General features: G+C 37.8%; 1 protein-coding gene across 3 annotated transcripts in view; it reads right to left on the bottom strand.

Annotated features, from left to right (window-relative positions):
- The window catches only part of DSCAM (DS cell adhesion molecule), a 455,521-nt gene that overhangs the window by 34,735 nt on the left and 406,665 nt on the right, over positions 1–14,121 (bottom strand). For all 3 annotated transcript variants that reach the window (XM_061453544.1, XM_061453545.1, XM_061453546.1), the window contains 4 exons: positions 13,620–13,808; positions 12,533–12,823; positions 7,690–7,866; positions 1,666–1,696 (listed from right to left, as the gene is read on the bottom strand). In XM_061453544.1, coding sequence (XP_061309528.1) covers positions 1,666–1,696; positions 7,690–7,866; positions 12,533–12,823; positions 13,620–13,808 — 688 coding nt within the window. The remainder of the gene's footprint in view (positions 1–1,665; positions 1,697–7,689; positions 7,867–12,532; positions 12,824–13,619; positions 13,809–14,121) is intronic.

The raw sequence follows: 14,121 nt of genomic DNA, 5'->3' as shown, positions 1-14,121 counted from the left end.
GCTCCCCAAAACAGCATCACTTTGAGAGCTCCAAATTATGACATGTGTGTAGATGCAGGCCTATATCCCCTAATTCCTCTGAAGTCTTGTTTTACTAGTCATTTGCCTTTGTTCATATTTTTAGAAAAGAAATATAAAAAAATGAATATTTAACAAAAACAAGATAATTTGTTAATAAATGAGATGGGAGAAACTGACTTGATAATATTTCAATTCAGGTGAATGGAAAAGCAAAAAGAAAGGGTGGCAGAGGAGATACCTAGAAAATCAGCTCTGAACTAAAGGCTGGGAAGGGACCTGACTGCTCTCTGAACGTATTGGGTGGGAGTTGGAGGTGGGGACGCAAAAGAAGTTCTTTAATTTGAAGTTCGACATTGGCAGAGGCAAAAATGGGTCAAAGTTAGGCACCTATGTTGGCAGTCTGATGAAGCTGTCTAAGTGTCAGAGGTGTGAGACTGAAATGGCCTTGCAGAGGCAATGACAAGAATAGTGAACCTAGCCAGGGCTAAGGCATTTACCAGTTTTTCAGAGGTGTTATGTGTGGTTGTCACTGGTATTAACTATCTTAGTCCAGGAGTTTCAGGCAGCCTGTGCTGGGTTTCTTTAAGGAATAGACTTGCTGTATGCTAATCTGCGTAGCTTTCTGCTACACTGAAAAATATAAAGAGCATATCTTCCTGATGTTGCTTAAAACTGCAATCTGCTGCTAGCAGGGGTTTCTAACAGGCAGGTAGGAAGTGTATGACCTGACTGGCATGACCAGTCTTGTTACCATCAGTGGGACTATTCAGATGTATTTGCAGACTGTTGGTGTAGAGCTGAGTTGACACTAAAACCAACCTTCACCATGTCTTAGGTAAGTATAGTCTTACAATAGCAGGTGAAATTACTCATGGGTGAGGAAGCTTAGAGTACAGTTCATTTGGTAAAATATCTGACAACTCAAACTTGTTGCCTTAAAATAAAACCAAAACTCATTTATACTTAAAAATAATCCTTTGGTGATCCCATTTTCAAATACATGTAGAAATTTTAAACTTTGGACAAAACAATAAATATTGAAGATATGAGATTTCTGTCTTTGAAAGAATTGTGGTGCCAGGATAGTTATTCTGTTGCATTTCAACAACTGAATTAGATTTCTGGATGCTGAACTGATGGAACAGAAATGAAAAATAATACAGGGATTTACATGCTCTTCTGTACCTTTGGGTATATACAGCTAGCAATAGTGAATTACATAAATATAACAAATGTTTAGAGGTACTCGCATCCAAGCATTTACTGACTTTAATTAGATGATTTCTGAAAAGCAATTACTTTGGTTCATATTGTGAAAATGTTTTTCTGAATAGGCTAAATATCCAAACAGACCTACACTGCTTCTACAATTTAATCCACTAACACAAGTGCTCAGTTTTTTACCATTGTATTCCCTCACAGATACTATTCACATTGTTTTCTTTTTTCTCCCATTTCTAACCATCAGTTAGTTTTTAGCCAACAGTCAAATAGTGTGCTTTCAAGAAGGATCTAGGAACAGAAGGTTCTCAGAAAAACTCAAACAGAAACTTCTCTGTCTCTATAATAATGTTTAAATGTAATGCCATAGTTGACAGATATTTTTCAATTAATCAATTCAAATTTTAAGAAATCTATTCTTACCTCATAAGCATTTCAGCCAAACTCTTTGCATCTAGAAGAAAACAGAAGAAATGTCATCAGAAGAGAAGATCTGTTTTACGGATTTATTATTAGGAATTTATTTGAATCAGCTGTAAGACCACTGTTGTTTCTCAGATCAATGGCAAGAATGAAATCATCTCTAAAAGTCTCTACTTTTGATGAAGCTGCATTTATGCCCCAGATATCCCTGTTAAATTCCTCAGTAGCACCAGAAATGCTTACAGAAGTACAAGCTACCATTAGCTTAACTAGAAAAAACTGCAGAAATGTAATAGAATAAGGAAGAGTTTAGCAAATAATGGGTATCCCTTTTCCTTTATGCCACGGTTAGTAAGTGAACAGGTGAGGTAGGAAGAAAAAGCAAGAAAAAATTTCGACATCCATCTCCAGGTAGAAGCCAAACCCAAGCTGGATCAGCAGTTGCCAACCTGCCATTTCCAAACCAAACCTGACTGCATGGAGGTCTGAACAAGGTCTCCAAGAATTCAGCTTTTTTGATTACAAGAGAGGAAATGGCACTTTCCCACATGGATCAGCCCTACAAAATGAGGTGCTGCTGTAGGAAAAATAGACCCCCTGTTCTTGTTATTGCTGCTATTGTTACCATAAAATCTTTTAGGGGTATAGTTATTCTGGTACTTATCAGGTCCAAAGACACAGCTGAGGGCTGTTTTGCCCAGTGTTATTCAGGTAGATTTCTGTAAAACTTTATCAACATAATAAAATAATTTCTATAGTATTATTTAGCAAAAGCAGACAGCTATGCTTTGTTCTCCTGCAGTCTGCTGCTAAACAAACTCACTTAAAAATGCTGACTCCAGAGTCCTTAAGTTTATCACACAGCAACAAAGCAGCCTTTTGTGCAACCAAGTGAAGCAAATCCAAGAAGAAAACAATTCCAAGTTCTAAGTCTTTAAGCAAGTCTTCTAATATGTGAAACTTTAAATTTCTTTTATCTGCTGCTTCTAAATCTACCAGAACCAGCCAAGACATTTACTGGATTTGACTTTGTTTTCTCCATCTCACCTATTTTGTTCCTTAATCACCTCTTGGATATCCTTCACCTACAACAACTTACTTGCTTCTGATCCTATTAAATATCCTGCCTTTAAAATTCAGGCAGAAATAAATTACCATCTCAATGCATCGCTCTGGTTACATTTGTATTTATTTTCTATTCCAAGTCATGGTGTTTTCAGCAAACTTTATGATGTTTCTCATTATTCTAGCAGCATAAGGATCATGAACAGACTATGCACCCATTCTCCCTCTAGAATACATAATAAGAGTGATCTAACATGTAAATATTGTTTTAATTCAGCTAGCACCTTTTGTGATGCTATTGTTTCCTCCTTAAATAAAGGCCATAGATGCCAGTGCAAGTACTTCACAACTCAAGAACAGCTGAAGGGACAAAGCTGAAAGTTAACTGGTCCAATGTTGTTCAGTTTGCTTTTTAGATTTGTTTACCAGGATTAAACAAGAAACAACTTCCCTCACATGTTCTCAGGTGCAGCACAGCATATGGTCGTGTTCCATGCTGCATCTGGAAAAAATGTTACTTTCCCACCATTAAATGTATGTGGCACGCGTTCAAATGCTGCTTAACATATATTCATTTTTGGTCAAAGAGATGCAGACGAGATTGTGTATCTTTAATCAAAAATAATATGAGGCACCATGAAAAATCATGTTACATGTCAAAAAGCTGAACCAGGAGGTATTGTAGAAAAAACTCCATCAGCAGGGTTTGAAAGTAATAATTATTCAAGCAGATTATTATACTAGTAAGCAGCATTACTGTAGTTAACGATGACTTTACACAGGCCAGCGTAGTACTGGACCAAAACAAACATCCAAGAAGATAAGAGATCTTATGCAGCTGTCAAAGCAAACCCTAAACCCAACTGAATATGGTAACAGTGTGTCCAAACCATCACCTACAAGAGGAGAAATGCCAGTTTCACAAATCAATGACTATAGATTACAGATTGTAATGTGTATTTCCCACATTACACTTTTGAGTAGCAAACTGAGAGCACTTCATAAAATGAGTCAGTATCCCTGCCAGTGTACTGTCTCCCAGCTTTCATGTGGGGAAAACAGGGCTTGGGAAGGCTAAAAATGACATAGTGAAGGGGGTGATCTCCTGCTCCAGCCAAACGTCAGCCCATGACGTAGTGAAATAGACAAACTGCTCCTCACTGTGGGTTTCACACATGACTAAACTGACAGGCACTGACCCAACGACAGCCTTCACTTCCATTTGCTGAGGCAGCCGCCTTTAAAATCCTCAACACATTTGGGTTGCCACCTGGGAAATCAGGGACTCTGATACAGTATTAAATTGCATGCTGCCACTTCTGAACTATCATGCTGTGCTGCTGCTTTCTGCTTGGATTAAGGTGAGTTGGATTTAAAAACAGAGAAAACCATTACAGTAGTAGTGGAGCTAGGTTAATAGTAAGGACAAAGAGTGGTAAGTCATCAGGTTTCTTTTTTATAACTTATGCTGACCTATTGAATGGCTGCATGAACTTCAGCAGTTAATTGACCTTTTTGTCAATTGTCTTGTGGAGCTACTAAATTGGGCAAAAATCAGGGCTTTGATGAAAACTATGCTTTCTTTTTAAACAGAGTATGTACTTCTGACGAAATAAATCATACTGGGGTGAAACAGGAGGAAGACAAAGGTTTACTTGTCCCAATATGCTAAAACAAGGAGTAAAAGGATTAAGAATGGAGAAACTGCTGTTCTTATTCTGCATTTGCTCCACGGAAACTGGAACCACAAACCCACTGTCTATAAGCATAGATACAAATGTTTGCATGCAGAATGTATAGGAAATAAATTTACAATTCCCACTCTTCTTTGTCAAGCAGGTTCAAAGAGAACACATCTCCTGGAGCCACAAAAGCAAGAATTACATCTGTAACTTGTATAAATTCTTTTAGAAGGTCCCACTGTGGAAACTATTCTTTCTGATGTACACTAGAAGAGAGTTGATGGTGAAATTGTGATTTAGGAAAAATGAGTCCTATACTTCAAAGAAGCCCCACCAGGTGATACATATCAAGTAATAATGACAGGATTTCAATTTCAAAACTAATTCAGATATAAGCTGCACACAAAAAGTACTAGAGCAAAACATTTTTCTCAGTTAAGAGATCAGAAAAGCCTGCACACAGGATTTCTTTTGCAGAGCTTAGCTCTCTAGAATGGCAATTCTGAGTATCAGTAAGACTTTTAGAACATGAAGTAACTTCCAGAAGAACAGAAAAGAGCTAACAAGGGATCAGTCTTCAAAAAGAATGAATTAAAAAAAAATCTGAATTACTGAAGTTCTATCAATCTGATCTTGGCAATAAGCAAAATGACTAGAAAAAAAAGAAAAAAAGAAAAAAAGAAGAAAGGCTTGATGAAATCAATTAAAGGAGATGGAATAATTGATGCCAATCAATACAGACTCGTGGTCAATCAGCCATGTCACACAAAGTTGATTTTTTTACAATGAGATTAAAATTCATTGGGAATTGATGACAATGAAAAAAACTCTCACTGAGATACAATTAAATAACATTAAAATACTTGTATTTCTCTAGAGCAGCTATGATACCTCAAAATACATTGATATCATAGTAGCATGATGCAAAAAAATAACATAGCAGCCATTTTACAGGGGTTTCAATATATTCGAACTACAATTTTAAAAGCAGAGAGTATTTATTTTCATCATGCACCATGGGACATCACACTTGGTATTTTTATCAGTAGTCTGGAGTAAATGAAATAATATTTGATGAAAGTTTAAAAATGGCACAAGAATTAGGTAGCCAAAATATAATGAAAATGCCAGGTCACTAAGTCATAACAACCTGAATCATATGGTAGCTTGGCCACAAGTTGGCCATGTATTTGTATTAGTATAAGGTCATACATCAGGAATACAAGCCATAACTATAAAATGGAGAATGTTACCCTGTTGCACTGTAATCAGATAACTGTCAGATGGTCTCAATAGATAAGATGTTAAGCACAAAATTTTAAAATAATGTTGCACTCAGAAAGGTGATCCCTGCTGATACAGAGACCATAAAGGGAAAGAAGAAAGGTTGTTACCTCTCTATGTGGTGCTGATATATCTGTTGGTGAAATACTGTGTTAATTTCCACCATACACAGATGAGGAATGGTACCTAAAGATTACAAAGGGACCAGATAAAATCCTTGAAACTAACAAATGATGGGAAAATTACACAGAAAAATTGAAGAATATTCATCTGTTTCATTTATCAATAAAAACATTAAGAAATTATTTGGTTACTACTATGTATAAAGGAATATCCTTGGAGGTTGAAAATATGATAGAAGAAAGAACTTCAGTCCCTGTAAGCAGACAGAAGTCTAACAAGGCCAGATGGCTGGGATGTCGAGCTGCAGCTCAACAGATTTAGATAAGTGAGATGCAGCTCTTACAGAAATGTTAGTTAAATGATGATGTCTTTTACCAAAAGTACTGATGAATTCTTTGCCACTGCCTATGCTTAAGAGAAGCTCAGATATTTTTCTGAATTCCTACATTCTGAGAGAAAATAATTCAGAGAAATCTTATGTTATGCAAAAGCCATACTGCCAACAGTCATCAGCCTTCCTTAAGGTATCATAAGTAAAACATCTATGAATATTTATAAACTAATCATGAAAAACTAAACGTGTATAGCCATCTTTTCCTGGAGCCAAGGAGCTCAAAATATCCTACTAATTACTGGACGAAATTCCACAGTATTTCTGAGAAGATAAGACAACACTTTCTTCACCCTTTAGCAACCTTTTTTTAATGAAAAAACAAAAGTGCACAGAGGTAAACGACAAAAGGCTTTGAATGAAAAACCTATTATACAATACGAAGCTAAAGCGTCCATATGTCCTGATTTCTGGAGCTATGCATGAACCATAAGGCTACTTGTTGTCTTTGATCTATGAATTTGCCAATGCCTAAGAGCCTTGTATCTCTGACTTTTTTTGCAAAAACATCCAAACTATTGTTACAAAGGACAAAATGAGACCCAAAAGAGAGGTGAGTAGATGTCAAGGTGAGATCAAATTCATACAGTTGACACTGGTTGTAATATATACCATGATCATATTTTGGTTAAAAGAAAAGTAACTGAACAATTCAGTGGCTCTTGGAAATGATTAGCCTTAATTTTGCAGATGACAAATTGCTTTAATATTTATTCAGTGTGAGATTTGAAAGGTTTTTTCCCAAATACCTTCAGTGTAAGATCTGCTGTTGTCTGCTAGTAAAAATCCTACAGGGCTGAGTGCAGGAAGTGGGTGACCGCAAGAGTCAAAGCCTGACTGCAGTTCAGCCACGGGTATTTATCAGATCTATAACATTCACATGGCAAACACCTGAATTTGAATAAGGATTAGAGAAAACGTAGATCAGCAACAATGGAAGCTCACTGAAGAATAAAGTGTTGTAATAGCTGTGTTCTAACGCATCATAGTGAAAAAGATGTGGTAACAAATCTGAGAATGGCGGGTTGTGTTTTCTAGCCTATACTAACAAGCGGCTATATTCATTTTAAAACTCAGTAATCATGGTTGGCATTTGCTGGAAAATTGAAATCCCCTTCAAAACACCTGGTTTCATTCTTTGAAAAAATACTTTAGGTTATCAAGACCATTTGCAAGAGAAACAAACAACAGGAAAAAAATAAAAGGAAACCAAACACCAATACATGACAACTGATTTCTTTTCCCTCATGCAAAATAGTAACATTGGATACATGAGTCATTTCTTAGAAACTTACTGCCAAATGAAAAAGAAGGAATTTCTGTAGAAAACACAAATGCTTTGTTGCCTCATGTTGGTTCCATATTGCAGGAAAATGACATCAACTGGGGGCTGAACACTGGTCACGTGCAGCCCCACTTGCACTTTCATGTTGAGGGAGTATGCATATGTAGAAGTAAATGCCACAGCTCTCATCTTACCTCTCAGCCTCTTCAGTCTCTGCTCTCTCCTCCTCCTCCGCACGATGAGCAGCATCACAAAAAGCAGCAAGACCCCAACCAAGATACAGGAGATGGTCACCAGCATCTTTAGCCCTTCGTTGGTTGCCAGCCCCTCCTCACTCTGCACAACTGACTTAATGAGTGGAGGGATTGTACCTGGAAACAGGGTCATGATATTAGATGCCTATTAACGAAGACAAAAGATTGAGGTCTCAGGGAATATTTCATGTGCTTCAGTTGCATGCAGAACATTAAGAAGGATTCATTGTGTTCAGGGTGGATGCTATGTACGCATGTGTAATGGCAGCGCACACATAACCAGTCACACTGGTAACAAGGCACTGACTGCAGAGACTCATAGATTATCAGAAATCAAGACAATCATTCATTGATGAAAGAAAACCATGCCCAGTATACAGTTAAATACTATGATTAATTTGAAGTCATATTAAGTCATTACAAAGCTGCAACAGATTGCAGAATTACTACCTACGTATATTATTCTACTGTAGGAAAATAACACCGCTGCCACATATACATACTTTCTGATAGGCTTTTCTAAGGACGGACAATATTTGACAAAGTTCATTTTGTGCTTCATACATGAAATAAATCCTTTGCACAGAAACATTCTTGTATCACCTCTTAGGGGTGCAGCAGTGATATTGATCTGAAATTCAGACAGCCAGCCTGATGCTAATTTGCCAGAGTGTCTGACTCATCAGTAAAACAGCAGAGTAATACTGGATAGAAACAATCAAATTTTGGTTGAAATGAAGGAAATGAATCTAAAAACTACTGGCATCAGCAGGCAGCTCACTTTTTCATTTTGGGACATATCTGCATTTTGAATATACCTGGCTTCCTGGTGACATATAATACAGAACTTTTCAGTTCTTTTTTCTTTACTTCTAAAGGATGTGAGAAGAAGGTAGCACTTTCTCTGGAAGGCTGTTTAGTCATGGCAGACTTCTCACTCATTTCCTGATTACTATTAAACTGCTGAGTGCAACCACATACGAAGCTATAAAATGCAAATTTGGTTGAAAAGGGATAGAAACACGCAAGTATTGTGAACTGTGATGACTTTTGGCAGAAGCTATTCAATTTTAACCAGCTACTGAAATATAAAACTAGCTAGAGTGAGATAAAAGAATAGGCACATCCTTTTTTGCATTGTAATTGCTGCATTGAGTGATATATCTCATTATGTATAATACAGTATCAGAAAAGTAAAAGTGATATGATGCAGTACAATGTGAGTGCCATAACCACACTGCAAAAGTAGAATTCTAAGCCATGTTTTTTTCAGAAGAGCTATTTGAGTTGCACATGATGAGAAAAGTAGTCCCCTAAAGGGATGAAGATAAACAGAAAAGCTACAACCATGCAAACCTGTATCAGGTACTTTAGAAAATTTATTCTCTTACAATTGCATTTTGAATATTTTTCTACTGTTGTATTGCAGTTCTTCCCCATAATTTTCCCAATTTTTCTAATTTTACATTACACACAGCAGATTTTTCATCTTGTCTTAACTGAGATGTAGTTTTTGCACTATTTTAAAGGCAAAGAAAATGATCAGATGAAGGAATGACAAAAATGGAAAGAACTTCAAGCTCCTGACCGCAGTACTGATAGCTGTCTCTAAATCCTCCTAAACCCTCCTGAATAAAAAAAGGCCAAATTTTGCTCCCAATTAAAGTCCCGCAGATCACTGGCTAAGGATTGCTGGGTTCAAGATTTCCTAAAATTATGTCTTGCTCTCCTTAATACTTTGATGAAAATCAAATTAAGAGTGGCATTAATTTCAGTTAAATCTTAAGCGTTTAGGTGATTATAATTTTCCATACCTTTTCCAAGTAAAGTGTAAGCCTTATAATGCTATATACAGGCAGTACAAGCTTAATTTAAAAAACATACCACAAATGTACATATCTTTCACATTATCCATTTTTGGGTATTTGGTGATTTTATTAGAAATTGTGAAAAGATAAACCAGCTGTCCATTGAGTAAACACCATTTCAACATTTGTTGTCATTCTAGGTGTTGGCTAGGAGTGGAATAGTCAAAGCTTTTCTCAGGACAAAGTCCCAGACACATGGGGAGGTTTGGTTGATTTTATTATTTTTCCCATGTTAATTCACCATCCTCCTTTGTTAGCCTGCTTTACTGGTGCTTCATAGAAGTTGCAATTATAATGTCTCAGCCTCCATTTTCCCTTATATTGCAGCCCTTCCAGCATCTTGCATTGTACCTGGTGACTTTCAGGCCACCAAATGTTTTCCTGTGTCTTAACTGTTCTTCATGGTTGGTCCCTTGGTGGGCTAGAATCAATTAGGATAGCTTAGAGCAGCTAGCAAGCTAATCTGATTTAATGTCAGGGCTACTGAGTAGCTGATCTCTGAGTCAGGAAGCTCCTTTGCAGTACTACAAGCTACAGCTGCACATTGCTAAAAATATCTTCTTAAGTATTGAGTGCAAATGTTCTGAAAAACAAAGGGCAAGAAGGTCATAAAGTCTGTAGGCAGAAAGTGGTTAGCTGAAATATCTATGAACAGAAAGCAAAAAGTCTCATGTAGATCTGTCATTAACCTTCTGACCTAATTCACCATGAAGAGATTTAAGGTAAAGAATACTTAGCCGTGGTATTTCTCCAGAGCTCTATCACAGATAACAATCAGCTACTGCAGTCCAAGCAAAATGACTGAAACTCCAGTTTCACTTTCACAGTGAAATCCACATAACTCAAGGATTTCTGCAAAGTTTACAAAGGCTTTATCTTAAGGCTGCTAAAGCTCCTAAGGTTAGGAACAAGCATTTGGTATCCTCAAACTTTCATACTTCAGATTTTTTTATCTAATCTTCAAAGTACTATCCCTGTATCTGTTTCATTCTAAAGGCAACTGTTACCCCTGGAAGCTGGAAGGGACTAATCTCGCATCATAAGAAGAATCAGTGGTAGAGGTAGGGTTAGCATTCAAAAATTGAGCTGGCCAAGAAGTTTCCATTGTAATGCTTTTTGTATATGAAAGTCACTCCCTATAAAAGGAAAAATTTCTGCATGAAGTATTGATAGAAAATGTTGATTTCTAATCAGGCACCATTTTTCAACTCTGAAGTGCCTTAAGCCAACACAACTAACCAAGGAAAAAATGAATGGGGAGTTGTGGCTTTTTAGGGACAACTTTTGCATTAGAAGAACTGAAATAGTTATTCTATGAAATCTTTAATGTGGGAATACACTACCTTAATTTTAAATAATAATGATGATAATAAATCATCATCATCATTTTAGTTCTGCATCATATGTAACAAATTTGGAAAATTTGAAACTTGAAATTCGCTTTTCCATCCACATATTCCTCTTTAACCTTGCGGTCAGTATTTGAAATCATGCTGTCTCTCTAAGGCACAATATAGTCCTGGCAAAGCATGCTTGACAAACAAAACCACCAATGTCATAAAGGAGAAATTTTCTATCTGACCAGAAGCAGTAGCCCAGGAAAACATGAGAGGATATGCTATTCACAAAAGAGTGAGCTGTGAGGGCATGTGTCATTTATCATCTGCAAGAACTGAAGAGTTCCTAGTGCAAAGACTGTGATAGCATTAGAGGATGTGTAAGATGCTAAGGTTTAAACCTTGCTTGATTCCAACTGATTCCACACTTCTGACTGGAACAGTCACTGTTGTTTGCTCTTCCCCAGGCCATACATTGGTATTCTCCTGGAGAGTGCTGGTTTGCGTGGGACGAAACCGTGGCAGGCAGATGTCTTACCAACACAGAGTTATGAATGATTAGCAGTTTGGTGCTGTAACTGGACAATTGTCGGTTCTTGTTTGAGCTTGCTCACTAGTTCTGTTGTTTAATTTAACAGTACTGATATCGCCAAGTGGTTGCACAATACAGCACAATATCCTTGGCAGCAGAACAGCATTTTACACTGGATGTCTCCAGAAAAGCTCTGGCAAGCCATACTACCGCAATTCAAGAGATTGCCATCTGGAGCCATCTGCGCTGCTTTTTTGCCAGCCAGTTCCCACTATAGAGCCAGCAGAAGCACACATGTGCCACCATCATTTTCAATAAACATAACAGGATAAGAGCTGGACTGACTGACAAATTGGCACTTTTGCTCTTGCCTTCTTGTCCTGGCTTTTGCAGGGTAAGCAGTAACCCTGGCAGAAGGGCAGGATACAGCAATGCCTTCATCCCCTGTGCCCTGCTGCTGGGCATGACAGACTCATCTGTCATGGCCATTAGTTTCACTCTCCCCTGTCTGTAAATATGGATAATAGCATTGCTGTTGCTTTGCCCTTGGAGGATGTTGTTTGGAGGCTTTCCTGGAAGACAAGCTGGTTAGCTGCTCCTCTGTGTCACAAGGACACTGCATGGAATAGCAATGAGGCCAGTCACCCTTGTGAATGGCTCCAGGAACCAATTGTACAGGAGACAAATATTCACATATTTCATGGAAGAGATGCATGAAACACTATTAAAGTGCTTCTGTGATCACTGGAACTAGTGACACCTGGTGTCCAATGGTTATGTGTCTCATGGCTGATTGGCGCTGGAGCTTTTCCTCACTGAGGACAAATAAATTCCTCTTTTCTGCCTTGCAGACTGTTGCTATGAAATCAGGAGACATTTTATGCCTTTGAGGCTGTTACCCCTCTGTCAGCATGGCTAGCAGATTCAAAAGGGGTTTATGGGAGGGGGAAGAGAAACAGGAAAGAAAGAGAAGCAAAAAAAAAAATCACATAGGAAAACAGAGCAAAATCGGTATCCCAGACATGGAAATAAAAATACATACTTACTGCCATCATAATTGAGTGTTGCAAATTTGGCTTGTTTTTCTGCACAGCCAGCACTGTTGCACACTCTCATTTGCAGTTCATACCAGGTTGCCTCCTGGAGGTCATAAAGTATGTAGGACTTTGACAGGGATGTCCGCTGGGCGGTTGTCCACACTGTTGTCCCAAATGGCCGGTACTCCAGGGTGAAGGAGGTGATGGGACAACCACCATCATTCCAACCTATCAGGTTCAGCTTCACCCTCGTGGTGTTGATACTAGCAAAGAGCTCTTGTTCCTTCGAAAACTGTGGCTCTAGAATCAATGGTATATTTCAAATGAAATGTTTAAGAAATATAGGACTCTCAAAAACATAAAGTTAAGAGAGTAATTTCTAAGGCAATCTTAACTTTATCTTACTACCTATATATTCAACTTCTCCCCCTCCAAAAAAAAGTTTTATTCACTCTTTGTGCTAGACTCTCATAGATTTTTAGATCCATATGCCAAATTTGTTCATAATTCTGACACATATTTGCAATGCGGAGCCACCCTCAGCAACCAGGACCAAGGGACCAATTGCTGAGTTAGCTAAGAATTCCACAAATCTTAACTGTTTCACCTTGCAGAGCTTTTATTTGGGTTTTTAATACTTATCCTGTTCAAAGGCTGATACTTGCATGGCTCCTGCAGTATCAGCTTGGAGAAAAAATATATTCGCTCCATTTCCTTTACACAAAAATATACTCTACATCTTTTTTCAACATCCAGACAAATAAACCCCTGAATTTTTTACAAGAGAAGAAATAACTTCCTCATGGCAATAGCAGTAGCTGAAATTGCTATAGTCTATGATATTGCAGACACCCCCTTCCCAAATATCTACCAACCCATCTTATAAATAAAATGTTAAAGAAATAAAGACAGAAAAACTCTCAGTGTGTGCTTCAAGTCCTGCAGGGACATCCTTTTCTGTCACCGCATGGACACAATTGGAAATGTTTTCAAAGCCAATAATATTAAAATATCCAAGCCTGTCTTGTCATCGAACCAAGATTTACAGCAGAATGCAATAGCTTTAGGTGAGAAAAGGGGATGGACATCAACGTACCTTTTCCAAGTGTTTTGGCCTCAATGATCTCGCTGATGCGTCCTGGCCCCACTCCATTCTGAGCAGTTAAAGTAAACTTGTACCAAGTACCACATTTCAGTGTTTCTAAACGGTAGGACCTCTCACTAGGGCTAATGGGAAAACTACCCCACTGCTCACTGTTATCTTCTGAGTACTGCAAAATATAACCTGGAGGAAAAGCACAGATGACAATGGTAAGCCAGGCACAGACCACAAATTCTGCAGGTAATATGACAAGTCATTTTAAAGACCTAATAAAACTAGAAAAATCACGTGCACGGGGAGACATACAGCTCTTCCCTGAATAATAGATACCAGGCAATACATTTGCTTACCCTTACAACAGCTTAAATACCATTTTTATGATTGTTTCAAAGGGAAAAGAAAGGGATAGACATTTCGAAATACTCTTCAATCAGCAACAAAACCCAGATGATAAACCTGGACCCTCAAAAATGAATGGTTAAAGAATACATGTCTG

This window comes from Pezoporus flaviventris, unplaced genomic scaffold (assembly GCF_033815535.1).
Source record: "Pezoporus flaviventris isolate CSIRO_AGI_PZ_B2104156 unplaced genomic scaffold, CSIRO_AGI_Pfla_v1 ptg000015l, whole genome shotgun sequence".
NCBI lineage: Eukaryota > Metazoa > Chordata > Aves > Psittaciformes > Psittacidae > Pezoporus > Pezoporus flaviventris.
This window is presented reverse-complemented; position numbering and strand designations above follow the sequence as displayed.